General features: G+C 37.3%; 1 protein-coding gene across 8 annotated transcripts in view; it reads right to left on the bottom strand.

The window, feature by feature from the left end:
- ctrip (E3 ubiquitin-protein ligase ctrip) overlaps positions 1 to 15,889 on the bottom strand; it is an 817,513-nt gene that overhangs the window by 24,812 nt on the left and 776,812 nt on the right. For all 8 annotated transcript variants that reach the window (XM_090413730.1, XM_090413731.1, XM_090413729.1 and 5 more), the window contains one exon: positions 3,310 to 3,423. In XM_090413730.1, coding sequence (XP_090269856.1) covers positions 3,310 to 3,423 — 114 coding nt within the window. The remainder of the gene's footprint in view (positions 1 to 3,309; positions 3,424 to 15,889) is intronic.

The following is a 15,889-nucleotide window of genomic DNA, read 5'->3' as shown; positions in this document are numbered from 1 at the left end:
GACGTACATTAGGAGACCTTCAGCCCAACAGCCAAGAATAACTACATAGCCCATCAGGACTTTTAGGAGAAACAATAACTTCCTGCTTCGTCCTCATCTACTGTGTGTAGTGTTTGCGTGCACGTGTCTTTATTTTAAGTTCCTTTGAAGATGGCAACGTGACATTGTCGAAATATTGGAAATATATATTAAAGTTGAGCTCCCCCCCCCCCCAAGATTTGGAAATACCATCTGTCCTACCTGAAGAAGTAAAAATGGCTATCCACCATATGAAAACAGACTGATCAGCAGGAATTGAAATCTGATGAATTAAAAATGGGTGGATAAGTACTCTTCAAAGCTCTAGCAGAAAGATTTACTCGATATATATAAAATTAAGGAAAGCACCTGGTGAATGGAAAATATCAAAGACTATAATTCTGCATAAAAAAAGGTAATAAAGAAGACATCAGTAATTACAGCCTCATCTATCTATTATCACAAACATATAAAATATTCGCCAGAGTCATCCTAAACAGAATACAAACCTCCATCAACAAAAATAACTGCAAAGAACAGGCTGGTTTCAAAAAAGGCCTTTTCACAATAGACCGCATTCAAACTATTACTCAACTAACAGAAAGATGCAGAGAATACCAGCTGCTACTTTTTCTTTTTATAGATTTAAAAAAGGCATTTGACACTGTTGAACATAACACAGTATTCTAAGTTTTAACAGAACAAGGAGAAGAAAAACAAGATGGATGAAAAACGAATACTGTAAAGATTATACAATCACTCTAGAATCACACACTATTGGAAAAGTTGAAGATTACATCTACCTCGGACAGTCCATAACAATGAATAACGACATATCAAATGGAACAGCAAAGAGAAAATGAGCTGCTTGGATGGCGTTCAATGAAATAAGATAAACAATTACCAACCAAAACATAGATATAGAAATAAGAGTGGCAGTGAAACATGGAACACAACTTTAAAAGAACAAAGCTAAATAACGGCTCAATGTACAATAGAAAGAAATATGTGCAATATAAATGAAATAGACCACATAAGACAAAGAAATCAGGAAGAAGTCTTGACTCAAATATGTAATAAAAGCAATCTACAACAGCAAAAGTAGATGGGTAGGACATCTCATCAGAATGAGAGACAACAAATGGACAGTCAGAGTAACAAATTTCTATCTGAGAGATACCTAAAGGAAAGTTTGAAGACTGGCGTGAATGTGGGAAGACCCAATGATCAAGAAAGTTGGAAGAAAATGTGGAGAAGAAAGGCTCAAGATGGGGAATAGCTGGACTCTTTACGACCTGCAGTCATAGAGAAATCCTGACTGAAATCACAGGTCCATCAAGATAATCCAATAAAAGAAGCAGAAAAAAAAAATTGTATTCCAGTTATCCAGCATAGCAAGGAACTGCGTTTCTTGTTATAGATAACTGAGATGCAGCTATGAACATGAGTTATTCTGGTTAAATGTTCTCCTCAGAGTGAAATAATGGAGATGACAGCTTCCAAGCACTTCTCATCCATTTTCTTTCAACAGATAATATGCTTAATGTGTGCAGGTTTTGTTGGATGCACATACATTGGTGTCCAAAAACTAAGGACGAACACTAGTTCTGAAGATACAACAGCAAATTCAAATGAATCAGCTTATAGCAATTTGTATAACTGACGGTTTCAAGTAGAAAGTGGGTACACATTCTAATCTTTGAATCATGCACAAAAAGGTCATGTAGAAGCACAGGATAAAGGTGAAAGGCTGAACTAAGCGAATTGTGTTTGAAGGAAGCTCTTTTCATGAAGGAAAAAAGTTGCAACTTTGAATGTCCTGAAATATCTAAAAGATATCATCTAGATGATTTCATGTGGGGGAAGACTTATCGGAAAGCTTTAGAATTACTGATATTGTCAGAAAGTTTGGCATCTCATACAGCATTGTATTCAGGCTCTGAACAGTGTTTCAAACCAATGGAATGCATTCCAGACATTTTCTAACAGGTTGCCCTCACTCTACCACAGAGCATGAAGACAGATTTTTGGTTATTATAACAGCAAAACATAATTGACACACCAGCTTGCAAGTTGGCTCCATTCAAGCACAGGTATATAGATATCTCAAGAAGTTGTGACAAGACATCTGTGACAAGTAAGCCTATATGCCTGAAGATCTGTCTGTGTCATTTTCTCCACAGCTCATCATAGAACACATTTTCAGTGGTCTTGTATCAATAAAAATTGGACAAGACATCAATGGGCTAATGTACTCTTTACAGATGATTCGTTTTAGTTTTTTCTCCAATTCTAGTCACTTCATCTGGCTTCAAAGTGTAATTTAATAGTATGCTGACAATAAATTTACGTCCATATTTTGCTGTAGTCATGCAATTTTTTCATATAGAGGTAAAAATATGTTCATCTTTAGCTTTTGAAACCAGTGTACACGTCCTGGCTAGTAGGGAGATTAAAACAATGTTATAATTATACTTCCATAGCCTAATAACAGTATATTCCACTATTTATGACTATTCACAACAATTTTAGATTTTATTTATTTCTAAAAAAAAAAGTATTAGAAGTTTAATCCTTTATCCAAGTGTAAGCAAACAAAGTTTGCGCCTGAAAATATCTTCAGGACTGAGGTAAGGTGGTACATCCCTTGGCAACCTGGAGCAAAGGTGGACCAATCTCTCATTACTCCTTGTCTCAGTATCTCCCATAATGCAAAGCACAGCTCCTTGCGTAGATGTATACTGCTATGCATTAAGGGAAGGGCCACTACTCAGACCAGTTTCGACCTTTACGGGGTCTCGTCAGTGGGATTCAGACCCAAAGGTGGTTCTCCCACTGACGAGACCTCAATAAAGGTTGAAACTGGTCTGGGTAGTGGCCCCTCCCTTAATGCATAGTAGTATACATGTATGCAAGGAGATGTGCATTGCAATATGGGAGATTCTAAGACAAGGAGTGATGAGAGCTTGGTCCGCCTTTGCTCCAAGTTGCCAAGGGATGTACCACCTTACTTCAGTCCTGAAGATATTTTCAGGCGCAAACTTTGTTTGCTTACACTTGGATAAAGGATTAAACTAAACTTATTATAAAAAAAAAAAAAAGAATTAAGAACTGTTTCACTTACATTAGATAAATCTGTTCAGTGACTTATTAAACACAGTATATTATACATTATCAAACCATTAAACCAAAGCAGGTAACAGTTAGTATTAACTTTTCAATTATTATATTTCTATCTAGAAGTAAGATTTTAGTATTTTGCATAAAAAACAGTATTATAGCAATTCGTACCTCATCAGGAAAAAATATTTGAAGTTGTGTAAGTGGGAACACAGATTCAAACCCTTCTCTAAACGCTTCCATTTGCCGTTTGATGCCTTCAACTAATGTCCAATGGCTAACCAGCTGCAATAAAATTGAGACTTAAAATCTGTGTGAGATGAAGAGACAATTAAAAATAGGCTAAAAAATTAAAAAAAAAAAAAAACTAAAAAAAAACTAAACAATAATGTTGATGAATCTTAAATTTTTAGTTATTTGCATTGAATCATCATCAAATTCCTGACACGTACCCTCAAGGGGTGTACAGGATATCATAGTACTACATGAAAAATTTACATCATTACTAACTTCCTATCTATAATTTGCCTCCAAATCAGTCTGTTACTTGTCAAGACACTAACATTATCAGATCTTATATTTTTATCGTCTAAGGCACTTTGTGGAGTATCAATCCACCTATATCTTGGTCTTCCTCTGGGTCGTTTTCCTGCCAACCTGGCAGAGAACACTTGTTTTGCTAATCTTTCCTTGCCCATTCTATTTAAGTGACCATACCACCTGAGATTAGCTCTGATAACGCATTCCTGGATGCTGACAATGTCAAGTTCTATCCTAATATCCCCGTTTTTAATATGATATTGCCATTGATGCCATCTGTTAACGCCTCTAATCTTTCTCAGGATTCTCATATCTGCGGTCTCTAGTCTTTGGTCAAGTGTTTTATTTCTGACCCAGCTCTCAGATCCATAGGTTAAAACTGGTTTGAACACTCTTGCACACAGCTAATTTAGTGTTCCGACTAATTTCTCTCTTATTCCATATGAATTTATTCAATTGACTGCCTACCATACCAGCTTTGATGATTCTGTTGTCTATTTCCATATTTAATTTACCATCTTCACTAAAAATCGTGCCTAAGTAGTTGAAATGTTTTACTTGTTCCACAGGTTCCCCGTTCACAACACAGTTGACATTTTCAACAATTCTACCTATTTTCATTGTCTGTCTTTTTAATGCTGACCTTCATACCATATCTATTACAACAGTTATTCAATTTAGTCAGGGAATCTTGCAAACTTGTAGCGGATTTATTTAGAAGCATAAGATCATCCGCATAAAGAATTGGAGATGACATTAACATCTCCAATTCTGATATTATGTTTAATACCACTTTCCTTCAAAATGTGATCCATACAGATAATGAATAACAGAGGGGATAATGTATATCCTTGTATCACACCAGATTTAACATTAAACCATCTTCCTGTACTTCCTTCAATTCTAACTGCTGACTCACAACTCAAATAAAGACTGCTTGATGTAATGCCCCATTGACACCATATAACTGTAGCGTATTGAATAGCTTCTCTCTTGGCACCTTGTCATGTCTTTTCCAGATCGATAAAACTGAAATATAGATCTTTGTTATATTCCCATGCTTTCTCAACTATTTGCCGTAAAGTGAAGATCTGATAGCCTCTATTTGGCCTGAATCCAGCTTGTTCTTCACCAAGCTTTTCTTCCACAATTCTTCTCAACTGTTTCTCAGGTATACTTGCATAGATCTTGCCAGGAACACTCAGTAGGGAAATACCTCTGTAATTCTTACATTCAGTTTTATTTCCCTTTTTAAATATGGGTACTATTACAGCTCTACTCCAATCATCGGGAATTTGTCCCTCTGTACAGGCTCTCTGAACTATGCAGTGCAGCCACTGTAAGACTTTTATACCACCATACTTCAGCATTTCTGGTCGAATATCATTTATTCCTGCTGCCTTTCCATATTTCAAGCCTTTGATGGCTTTTTCTACTTCAAGTATGGATATGTATTCCTGACTGTATGCCCGTTGAGTGTTTTTTACCAGCTATCAATGCTTATTTCATTTAGCAATTTTTCGAAGTAATTACTCCATACTTCAGGGATATCTTTTTCTTCTGTTTTCATGTCACCATTATCATCTCTAACTTCTTTTACAGCACTCTTTCCTCCATTTTTAAGATTCTTCAACAACCTCCAGAATATCTTACCACCTTCTTGATATTTATTTTCTATGTTCTTGCCAAAGTCCTCCCATGACTTTTGTTTAGCTAGTTTTACACAGTGTTTAGCTTTCTTACATTTGTCTCTGTATTCTCTAAGAGCAAAAGCTGATTTATTTGCCAGGAACTTTTGATATGCTTTCTTCTTTTCCTTCACTGCCTCTTTAACTTCCTATGTCCACCATGGCGTTCTGATTTTTCTATCCTTGCAGATAACCTCACCACATACCTCTCTGGCTGAATCAATCAGGGTTTCTTCAAGGCTTGCCACTGAATCTCCAAGGTTTGATTCCTGTTCTCAAACTCTTTCATTTTTTTTTTTCTTCAATAATCTTTGTGTATTTTAGTCTACAGTTCACATCTGAGAGCTGCTCAACTTTTATTCTCTTTAAAAACTTTCTTACATGTTATTCTTTTCAATATGAAATTCAATTTTATCCTGCTCAAGACTAAATAGTGATCGCTTCCAATTTCAAATCCTCTGTACACTCTGGTGTCCTGCACCAGGGAGAAAACATCACTATCAACAATAACATAGTTGATGAGACTTTTCTTATTCCTTGCCTCTTCTCTCCACGTGAATTTGTGCACATTTTTATCCTTCATTTATTTAGATAATGAACTTCCATGCTTTAAAATACCTATGAGCAGAATGAAATTTGTATGATCAGAAACATTAAAAACAGAAGTTCGAATTAGAAGTGAATGTGCTTGATGAAAGGATGAGAGCTGTTAGAATGCGAAGAGCATCACTGCCAAATTCATCTTATCTTGTTTTTGTTTAGTCTAACTGATGTCATACAACATTTGAATGCATTATTATTGCTCCAGCATTGAGAGAGAGAGAGAGAGAGAGAGAGAAAAACCAAAATATCTAATCTTTATTGTAGAGCTGGTTTTTCTAAAAAAAAAAGTTGCCATTATTAAATTAAATTTAGAAATAGAAAGAAACAGTTTAATTCACTTCGAATACTGCAACACAAGGAACTCTTTGAGGATGTAACAATACTTGGTGAAATCATAGATTTTGAAGTATTTATTCCTTCGCTTGGCACTCTAACCAGGAATTTTAATGACAGGTATAAACAATCTGATGAAATCAAATAGCATGTATAATAATAATAATAATGATGATGATAATAATAATATGCTAATGCCTTTTATTCCCTTATAGGGAACATGTGAGGCCTTTAAATCCTATCTATCTTTTGGAGACTGAGTGGGAAGTTCAATCTACACTGGTAGCCAATCAGAAATATCTGGTCCATGTCTATCACTGATTATAGGCAGCCACTTATGAAGAGACTGGCAAACAAACCATCTCTTGCTACCTAATTCTAACAGGATATGTTAGTCTGAAATAATGTGGGTTCTATGGTTGATTTTCTTGAGTTTATGGGAGGAAAAACCTGCTTGCCAGTGCTTGAGATTGACTAACTCGGGAACGGGTCAAAGAAAATCTTAGAAAAAGTTCCTCCAGTCTGCGACTAGATCTTCAGGCAGCCTAGTACAGAGGATGCAAGTATGTGCTACATACCAAGCATATATCTGTTCAGTAATCCACTAAATGATGACACTGAAAACAAAAACTCAACTTATCATATGGAATTATATGAACATCAAGGATATAAATTTATAATTGTTCAATCAGAGACCGGAGCAGAATTCTTTAAAGCCACCCCCCCAACTAAAAAATATCCAAACATAAAGTTAGGATTAAATATTATTTCAAGCCATATTAAGTCATGAAATACAGTCAAAACACAGGAACAGCATGAATGACTATTCTTGAATAATTACTTAGAACTTAAAAGTTTCTAATAAATTATTATTATGGGCAACTCCAATGAGTCCTTAGATTCATCGAGGGAGGCCCTAAACATCATGACAAATACTAACCAACATTTGTGCAGTATCTATGATACTTTGCTTTAAACTCATTCACAGTCATAGCACCCACAACAGACTTTGGCAACCTATTCCACTCATTCACTACTCTCCAAACAAAAAACCTAGGTCTAACACCCTTGCTAATTACACACTCAGTTTCCATGGATGGCCCCCTAGTTCTCCTACCACCACTCACCTGTTCTGAAAAATTTCCTCTGCATTAATCTTGTAAAAAGCCCTCAGTAATTTTTATGTCTCAATCATATTCCTTTTCTGCCTATAAACCAGTTTCTGTAATCCACAAATCATCAACCCGTTTTCACAAGGTTCATTCCATAGACCTGCTACCATCTTGGTCACTTGCCTCTGAATCCTCTCCACCTGCTCATCACCAAGAAACCCTGGCACCCAGATCTGCATGCAGTAGTCAAGATGTGATCTTATCAAGGCTTGATAAAGAGGAACAATAACCTGCTTGTCTCTGCTCGTCAAAGTATTCTTCAGTAACCAAGTGATCTGATGAGTTGCTTTAGCCGCTTTTACTATGCGCCCCTTAAACTTTAACTCCCTATCCACTAACACCCCCAAGTCTCTGGCTTCTTCAATTTCCTGAGGTACAGTTCCACCAATGTGGTATACAGATGGTTCGCATGATATCTTTATATTAACAGCTGGCCTGGTTGGCCAATTAAATGGTTTTGCTTAAAAGAAGAGAGTGTGTGAGGAATCGTTTTAGGGAGGGGGTGTTAGAGAGGATTTCAGATGGACTGGAAAGTGTACAAGATTGGTGGAAATATAATTCAAAAGTAATCCTGAGCTGTGCAATCGAGGTGCTTGACATCTGGAAAGATTAGAGCAGAAGGAGGGTTGGTGGTGGAATAATAATGTACAAGTGGCAGTGACAGCTAAGAGGAAGGCAAAGCAGAAGTGGGATGAGTCAAGAGTGAAAGAGGACAGAGAGAGAAAGCAAGAAGCCAAGAGAGTTGTGGCACAGGTGCAGGCCATGGCATATTAATCTGTATGATCAATTCTAAACAAAGGAAGGACAGAGAAAAATTTACCAACTAGCAAAATGTAGAAATAAAGCAGCAAAGGACATCTTACATGTGAGGCAGATCAAAGACACTGAAAGAAGAGTATTATGGAGGGATGTGGACATAAGAAACAGATGGAGAACATACTTTGAGGGACTTTTGAATGAGGAAAATGCAAGGACTCACAAAGAAGATGGGCAGCCTTCTGAGAGGATGGTGCAGAACATCAGCAGAGATTGCAAAGGAACAATTTGGCTTCATGCCTGGTTGATCAACAACAGATGCTATCTTTGGGTTACGACAGATGATGGAAAAGTTTCGAGAGAAACAACAGGAGCTACATCTGGCTTTTATTGATCTGGAGAAAGCATACGATAGAGTGCCAAGGCAAGAAGTCTAGAGGGAGAAGAAGGTTCTGGAGAAATATGTCAGGTTGGTGCAGGAGATGTACAAAAATGTGAAGACAAGTGTTCGGACCTGTCTGGGACAGACAGAAAGTTTTCAAGTAACAGTTGGCTTGCATCAAGGGTCAGCATTAAGTCCATTTCTTTTTAATATTGTGATGGAGTTGGTGACGGAGGAGGTGAGAGAAGATGTGCCTTGGACAATGTTGTATGCAGATGACATCTTGCTGTGTGCAGATTCAAGAGAAAACGTGGGAACTAAACTGGAAAGATGGAGAAAAGTACTGGAAGAGAGAGGTATGAGACTGAGCAGAAGTAAGACAGAGTATATGTGTTGCACAGTGGGTGGCAGCCAGGAGACAGATCTGGAGCTGGAAGGAAATGTCATCAGGAAGGTGAGGGACTTTAGATACTTAGGTTCAACAGTGGAAGAAGATGGAGGAGCTGAGAAGGAAGTGGGATGCAGGATACTAGCGGTCTGGAGGAACTGGCTGGAGTGTTATGAGATAAGAGGGTGCCGATCAATCTGAAAGGCAAAATCTATAGGACAGTAGTGAGGCCAGCTATGACGTATGCTATAGAAACTGTGGCCCTGAGGAAAAATAACATCAGCAGGATGGAAGTAGCAGAGATGAGAATGCTTAGGTGGATGTGCGGTGTGAACAGAAAGGATCGTCTGAGAAATGACTATGTGAGGGGTAACAGTGAAAGTTATGAACTTAGGAGCGAAGATATAGGAGGCAAGGTTGAGATGGTTTGGTTTGGTCATGTGATGAGGAGGGAGGACGAATATGTGGGAAGAAGGGTCATGCAGATGGATGTGCAAGGAAGGAGGAAGCGTGGACGGCCAAAGAAGAGATGGAGGGAGCTGGTAGAAGAGGACTTGAGGATGAAGAATTTGGATGTGGTGACAGCCCAAGACAGGAGGATGTGGAGGAGACTAATCATCAACAGTGACCCCACTTAAGTGGGAGAAGCTACAGAAGCAGAAGAAGTTAGAGTATAATAAATTTAGTTTAATCCTTTATCCAAGTATGAGCAAACAAAGTTTGCACCTGAAAATATCTTCACAGATAAGGTAGTACAACACTGGGAAACTTGTAGCAAAGGTGGACCAAGCTAATATCTTGGTATTAGGTAAAGGTGGACCAAGATATTAGCTTGGTCCACCTTTGCTACGAGTTGCCCGGTGTTGTACTACCTTACCTCAGTCTTGAAGATATTTTCAGGTGCAAACTTTGTTTGCTCACACTTGGATAAAGGATTAAACTAAATTTATTATAGTCTAACAAAGTGAAAAATAAACTTTCAACATCTTTCTCTAAATCCAGAGTAATTTAATAATTAGGTGGCACACCTTTTGGCAACTCCTATAGGTAAAGATGACCTCTTCGTTGCTTCTTCCTTGGTATCTTCATTTCTGGGCATGGCTCCCACTGACGAGACCTCAATAAAGGTCGAAACCGGTCTGGGTAGTGGTCCTTCCCTTAATGCATAACATTATACATATGTGCAGGGAGATGTGTTTTGCATTATGGGAGATACTGAGATAGGAGTGTTATTAGCTCGGTCCACCTTTTGCTACGAGTTGCCTGGTGTTGTACTACCTTATCTCAGTAATATAATACTACCTTATCTGTGAAGATATTTTCAGGTGCAAACTTTGTTTGCTCATACTTGGATAAAGGATTAAACTAAATTTATTATAGTTAATGATTAGTATGTCAATGTAGGGTCTCCTGAATGATTCTTCCGACTCCATGGAGACACCGTTATAATAATAGCATCATCTGACATCTATTAGAGTCCACAGCCCTATAGATATTGGACAGCACTGGCCTAAATAACAAAAGACACTTTACAAAACTTGGATCATATCAAACTTATTTCTGACATTCATTTGTAATGAAACTTATGGCACCATCAGCATACCCATTTACAAAAAATAAAATAAATAACACACACACGCACACACACACTTAATTTCAGGATGGACAGCATATATAGAAATCCTTCCAAGATATAAGGCAACAAATTTAACTGCTAGTGAATGTCAGTTCCAGTCATGATTATCATATTGTTATAACTATTAATCAATGGATGGCAGCACAGTAAAAAAGTATGACTAATTTATGGTTCATTTTTGCAATATGGTTTATATAAACAAAATTAGAATTAAATGTGCTTATATAAATTAACTCTTTGTAAAAACTTTAAAAAAATCATTCAATTTGTCCAAGGCTGATAAGATCCACCTGAGTGTACCTAGTCGAACCAACTTGAAGTGCATAAACCTTTAATCTATCAGTAAATCATTTACAGTTTTCAACACATGCAAACCACATGTATAAAGTGCATATAGCAGAACTCAATGTTTGAAATGTCCCCCTTTTGCTTTCACACATGCCTGAAATCTGTGAGGCTACATATCAATGGTGGAGTGTACAACATCCAGTGAAACTCCACAACTGCTGGAGTGTTACTTCTTGTAGGCTACTCTTTCAAGCTCCGACCACAATTTGAAGTCCAACAGATTCCGATCAGGACTTCCAGACAGCAAATGACATGGTGTAGTCGGGCACATTCACTTCCAACCACTGTGGTGTTGTTTTTATCTTGTATGGAGGGGCTGAGTCCTGTTAAAAGGACTACTGCCTACCGCGAAACAAAGTGTTGTTCACAGGGTGTACCAACAGGTTCCAGCACAGTGTCTTGATATGTTTTGGCAGAGGTTTTGACCCCGTTCTCACAAAAACGAAACCTGGATATCCCCCCCCCCCCACCAAACCATCACTAACATGTGTAATGACCTCTCTGAATCCTGGGTGCTACGGCACGTGCAGTATGATGATACGCTACATACATTTGTTCATTTTTGCAGTTAAACAACTCTTCAATAGTGAAAATCTTCTCATCTGTGGAGAGGATATCTCTGTGTCTGTTGTTTGCATACTGCATCATCATCAAGTGCCTATGATTTTATCACCCTCTGCTGCATAAATTGTAGTGTTAGGAAGTGTCCAGTAAAATGATGATAGGCTATCATCAGTTAGTATACAAGTGAGTGACATTGTTCTGTGCGAAACGTTCATCTCTCATGACATCACTTTCTGCATTCTCACTGTTTGTCATAACAGTAAGGGATGTTGCATTTTTCACACAGATGGGTCATCAGCCCTCAGTAAATAAGAATGTGTAATGTACCTGTGCCTTATGCAAAAACTTCTTCTCTTCTGTTTCTACACAGACTAGATTGCCAATGCTTAATTTCACACTAAATCTCATGGAATTTGTTTCACAGTGTTTTCTAGCATGAAGACTGTCATTGGGTAATTAGATTTGATCTTATAAACTGTCTGAAGTCTGTATATTTGGCTGTCAAAGTATGTGGAAAAAGTATGAACAGATCTAACAGAAGTCTGCAGTTCTCATTTCCTTTAATTCCGATGTAGCTGGGAATCCAGCACAACAAAACAAACATCAAAATTAAGGATATTCAATTTGTATAACAGTTGTAAAATCGCACAAAACATTGAATGCAGATTATACACAGAAGATGAAATGGCCTATAAAGAACTCAATGAGTGTTTTTCTTTTATATGCACACAGTGAACTGCATGTAACTCTGCTTTATAATTACTACAAAAAGTGGGATCTAGTAATATCAGGAAGCACAGCAACACAATTAGCAGACGTCTCAGATATTGAACTATCAATACATTGGAAGAAAATCAGAGTGTACCACTCAGTGTGCATTAAATAATTGAATGGAGACAGTTGGAGTATGAGACCTGTGGTTGACAAAGTGAGAGGCTTCAGGATTGAATGTAAACCTGTGGAGGAATTCTGGTATGTTCGGTGCAGGTAATGCCAACATTTAATGGTTTCCATAATCTCTTTAACAATAATTCCAAAAGGATGTGTGGCAGTCTGACGTATGTGATATTGAGCTTCATAATGCATATAAATGTCCACATAGAATGCTCTGGAAGAGACTAGTTTTAGGGCATAGTTAAGAGGCAACTGTTTTCATCGAAGAGCATGATAAAGCATGTTCATTTGCTTCAGCAGACTTTGAATGGGAAATGTGTGAAAAGAACCAGTTAGCTATTTGTACACACTGATGATGGATAGGGTCCAACCAATGAAGGGTGCTTCCCTTACAGCATTATAAACCTTGCACTGATAATCAAGCTTGACTGTACAAGTGCATGATAAAGGTGAAGCAAGGGACTTCAATCAGCACTCCATTCTATAGAGGATAGAGTGGGAAGGATATTCAATGCTTTTCTTGCACTTTTCTCTTAGTTGATATATATGTGCAAGGAATGCAAGTTTTCTGTCAAAAGTAATTCCAAAGAAATTGGCTTCTGGTGCTACGGGAATAACATTTTATCCCATTCTTAAATTAGGTTCTGGGTGAAGGATGCAATTTTGGCATACAGTTTTTTCCTGCTGAAAATCTGAACTCATTACTAAGGGTCCATGAAGAGACAATCAACTGCTTGTAGATAAAGACTTTCAATTAACTTCGTACTGCAGGAGTGACAGTAAACTGTGACATTATATAAAGAGCATTGCCTACTTTGGGAGGAAGCTGTTCAGTTTGAATTACTGTTGATAGCAAAGAGCATCTTATTAAAGACAGAGCCTTGCGGAACACCCTCTTCTTGATGATACAGCCCAAAAAATGTTCTTCCCACTTGGATTTGAGATTCAGTTGGACAGAAAGTTTTTACTAAAAACAGGAAGCGTCCCCTCAGATCAAGATTAGCTTTTTTGATGTCAAACAACACTGAAAGAGTCAAATTTTTTCCCCAAAACAAGATGTTATTGTTTCAGGAATGCATCTTTCATATGAGTTTCTAAATGGACCAAATGGCCAAAAGATCTCTATGAAAGCCATATTGTGTATTGGAGTGAAGACTGTTTATATTTGGGTTTAATGACACAAGAACATCTATGGAAATGCTGTGCTAGAACACATGTAATAAAGAAGTGATAAATATATATATATCTGTATAGGTCTAAAAATTATATATAAAAATCAAAATAACAACAATCATAAATGAAACATTTTGTAAGGAATAAATAACTAATAAATAACCAAGAAAAAAATATAAAATAAATAAGTAAAACAGCATAAAATCAGTATAGAAAATCAAATGAAAATATGAGAATAAAACAGATTTTTAAAAGCATATTAAACTAGTAAGTAAATAACTCATATGAGATGATAAATATTAATAATCTGAAAAAATTTAAAACCCACAGTGACAGTCGATGAGCCTAAAAAAATCTGCTAGGACACAGGACAGAGAAGGGCATAATCAAAAATAATGACTGCCCTTGTTGGCAAAATAAGGGCAGCCAATATTAAAATACAGGCATTTCCTGGGTTACGGATGAGATATATTCCTGAGAACGTCTTCATGTCGGATTTGTATGCAACTCGGATACCTGATGAACAGCACATATACGGTAATAATAGTAATAATAATAATAATAATACTATAATGGCTCATATGTGGCAATAATAACACAGCATAATAACAATACTCCTGTACTGTAATAATAAGTTACAAAAACTATTGCGTTCTTTCTTTTAATTTAAAAAACAAAACATAAAAACAAACTCATACAAAAAGTTGAGATAGGAGATAAGAGAAATTTCAAAAAAGAATATTAAAGATTGCATCAATGTCTAGCTTATTCGAAGGGGCATTTTTGAGACAAGAAGTTGGTTAACATTAATTGGATGATGATGGAGATGGTGTAGTGGGTGCTGGAGAAGCAGGATCTGATTTTGTTGCTGGAGGAGGGGAGCTTACCACTGAAGTCGGTTTCTTGAAAAAGGCATCTAGGGTTGTTTGCACAGCCCTTTTCTTTTTTTCATCATAAATGGCCTTGTAGCAGCTGATGTTCTCACTAATTGCACTGCAAACCTTTGTAAACCGCTCAATGTTAGGATCATGCTCTTCAAGCATAAAGATGCTGTGCCAATGAACCACTTACGCCATGCGGGGTTATTTACATGAGTGGAAGAAATTAGTTCCCGAATTATTAATTTAATTGTTAATTATCTTTATGGGAAACCCGTTCTTAAGTATGGAACGGCATAAGTTGGGTGGGTCACCTGTAACCTGGGGACTGCCTGTATGAGAAATGATAGTCAAGTGTCACAAAACTCACACATAGGTATGTCATCACCCTCAATAGCAAGGAGCGCATAAGATGACTATGACCTACGCAGAGCTGAGCAGCTTCCTTTGTTTGAAAGTTGTGCAGGCTAGAGTGTCAATTTAATTTAAGGCTTAAGTTTGTAGAGCTTATTATTAGTTTCTCTGTTACAAGATGACGGCCATTGGAATAGAAGACTGTCTGATAATCTGAGTATAGTACAAGCAGAGGGTGGATGTTTGAGAAATGAGTTTAACCTAGCTGCAGTACCTGTAGCTCCATTTTCCCTGATCCTGACATAGCTGGGAATCCAACAGAAGCATGCGTCCAAGTGTAGCTTCCATAACTGAAAGACAAGGTTTTGGATTTGAGAGGGCATTGGATATTTTTGTAGCTCTAGATCTTTTATTTCTGAAGATTTCACAACTTTGCAAGTCTGAATGTCATGCACCTTTGGTAGCCATGCAATCTGATGTACTCCAGTGCAAGCTCTATTGTGTACAACTCAGCTGTAAAGTTGTTACATTCTAGTAGAATTTGTGCAGATATATTCTCTGGAAAGATGGCACAATATCAGTGTATTCGGTTCTATGTGCTTCTAAAAGCTGCTGAAGCAAAAGCTAAATGCCGGCATTTTATAATTGTAATTATGAAAGTGTGTTTGGTAGCATCAGATGTCTACCACAATCTCTAGAGCTTTTATCTGAAAACCAAAGAGTTTTATGGCAGTCTGCTGAGGTTTGTAAAGATTTTTCCCATTGTGAAGAGAAATTAGTTGGGTGGTCTGGCAGAGATTTTATCGAGGTCGAAGCAACAAAGGTGGTTTGTTTGCCTCGACATGCAGACTAGGAAAAGGTGATGTGCAAAATGCTACAGTTGCCCTGATGGTTAATAGGGTCTAGCTACTGCAGTATACCAGCAACCATAGACTTGAGATGCATCACCAAGTTTTGATCGTGGTTATGGTTACATGTACAAATGAAACAAAGAATATGAACATCTGTCATCACCCTAAAAGACGGAAGGTAGGGGTGTGTA

This window comes from Typopeltis vanoorti, chromosome 24, assembly GCF_054136105.1.
Source record: "Typopeltis vanoorti isolate ZY-2024b chromosome 24, IOZ_Tvanoo_1.0, whole genome shotgun sequence".
NCBI lineage: Eukaryota > Metazoa > Arthropoda > Arachnida > Uropygi > Thelyphonidae > Typopeltis > Typopeltis vanoorti.
Note: the sequence above shows the minus strand (reverse complement) of the source record. Positions and strands in the feature narration are given on the sequence as shown.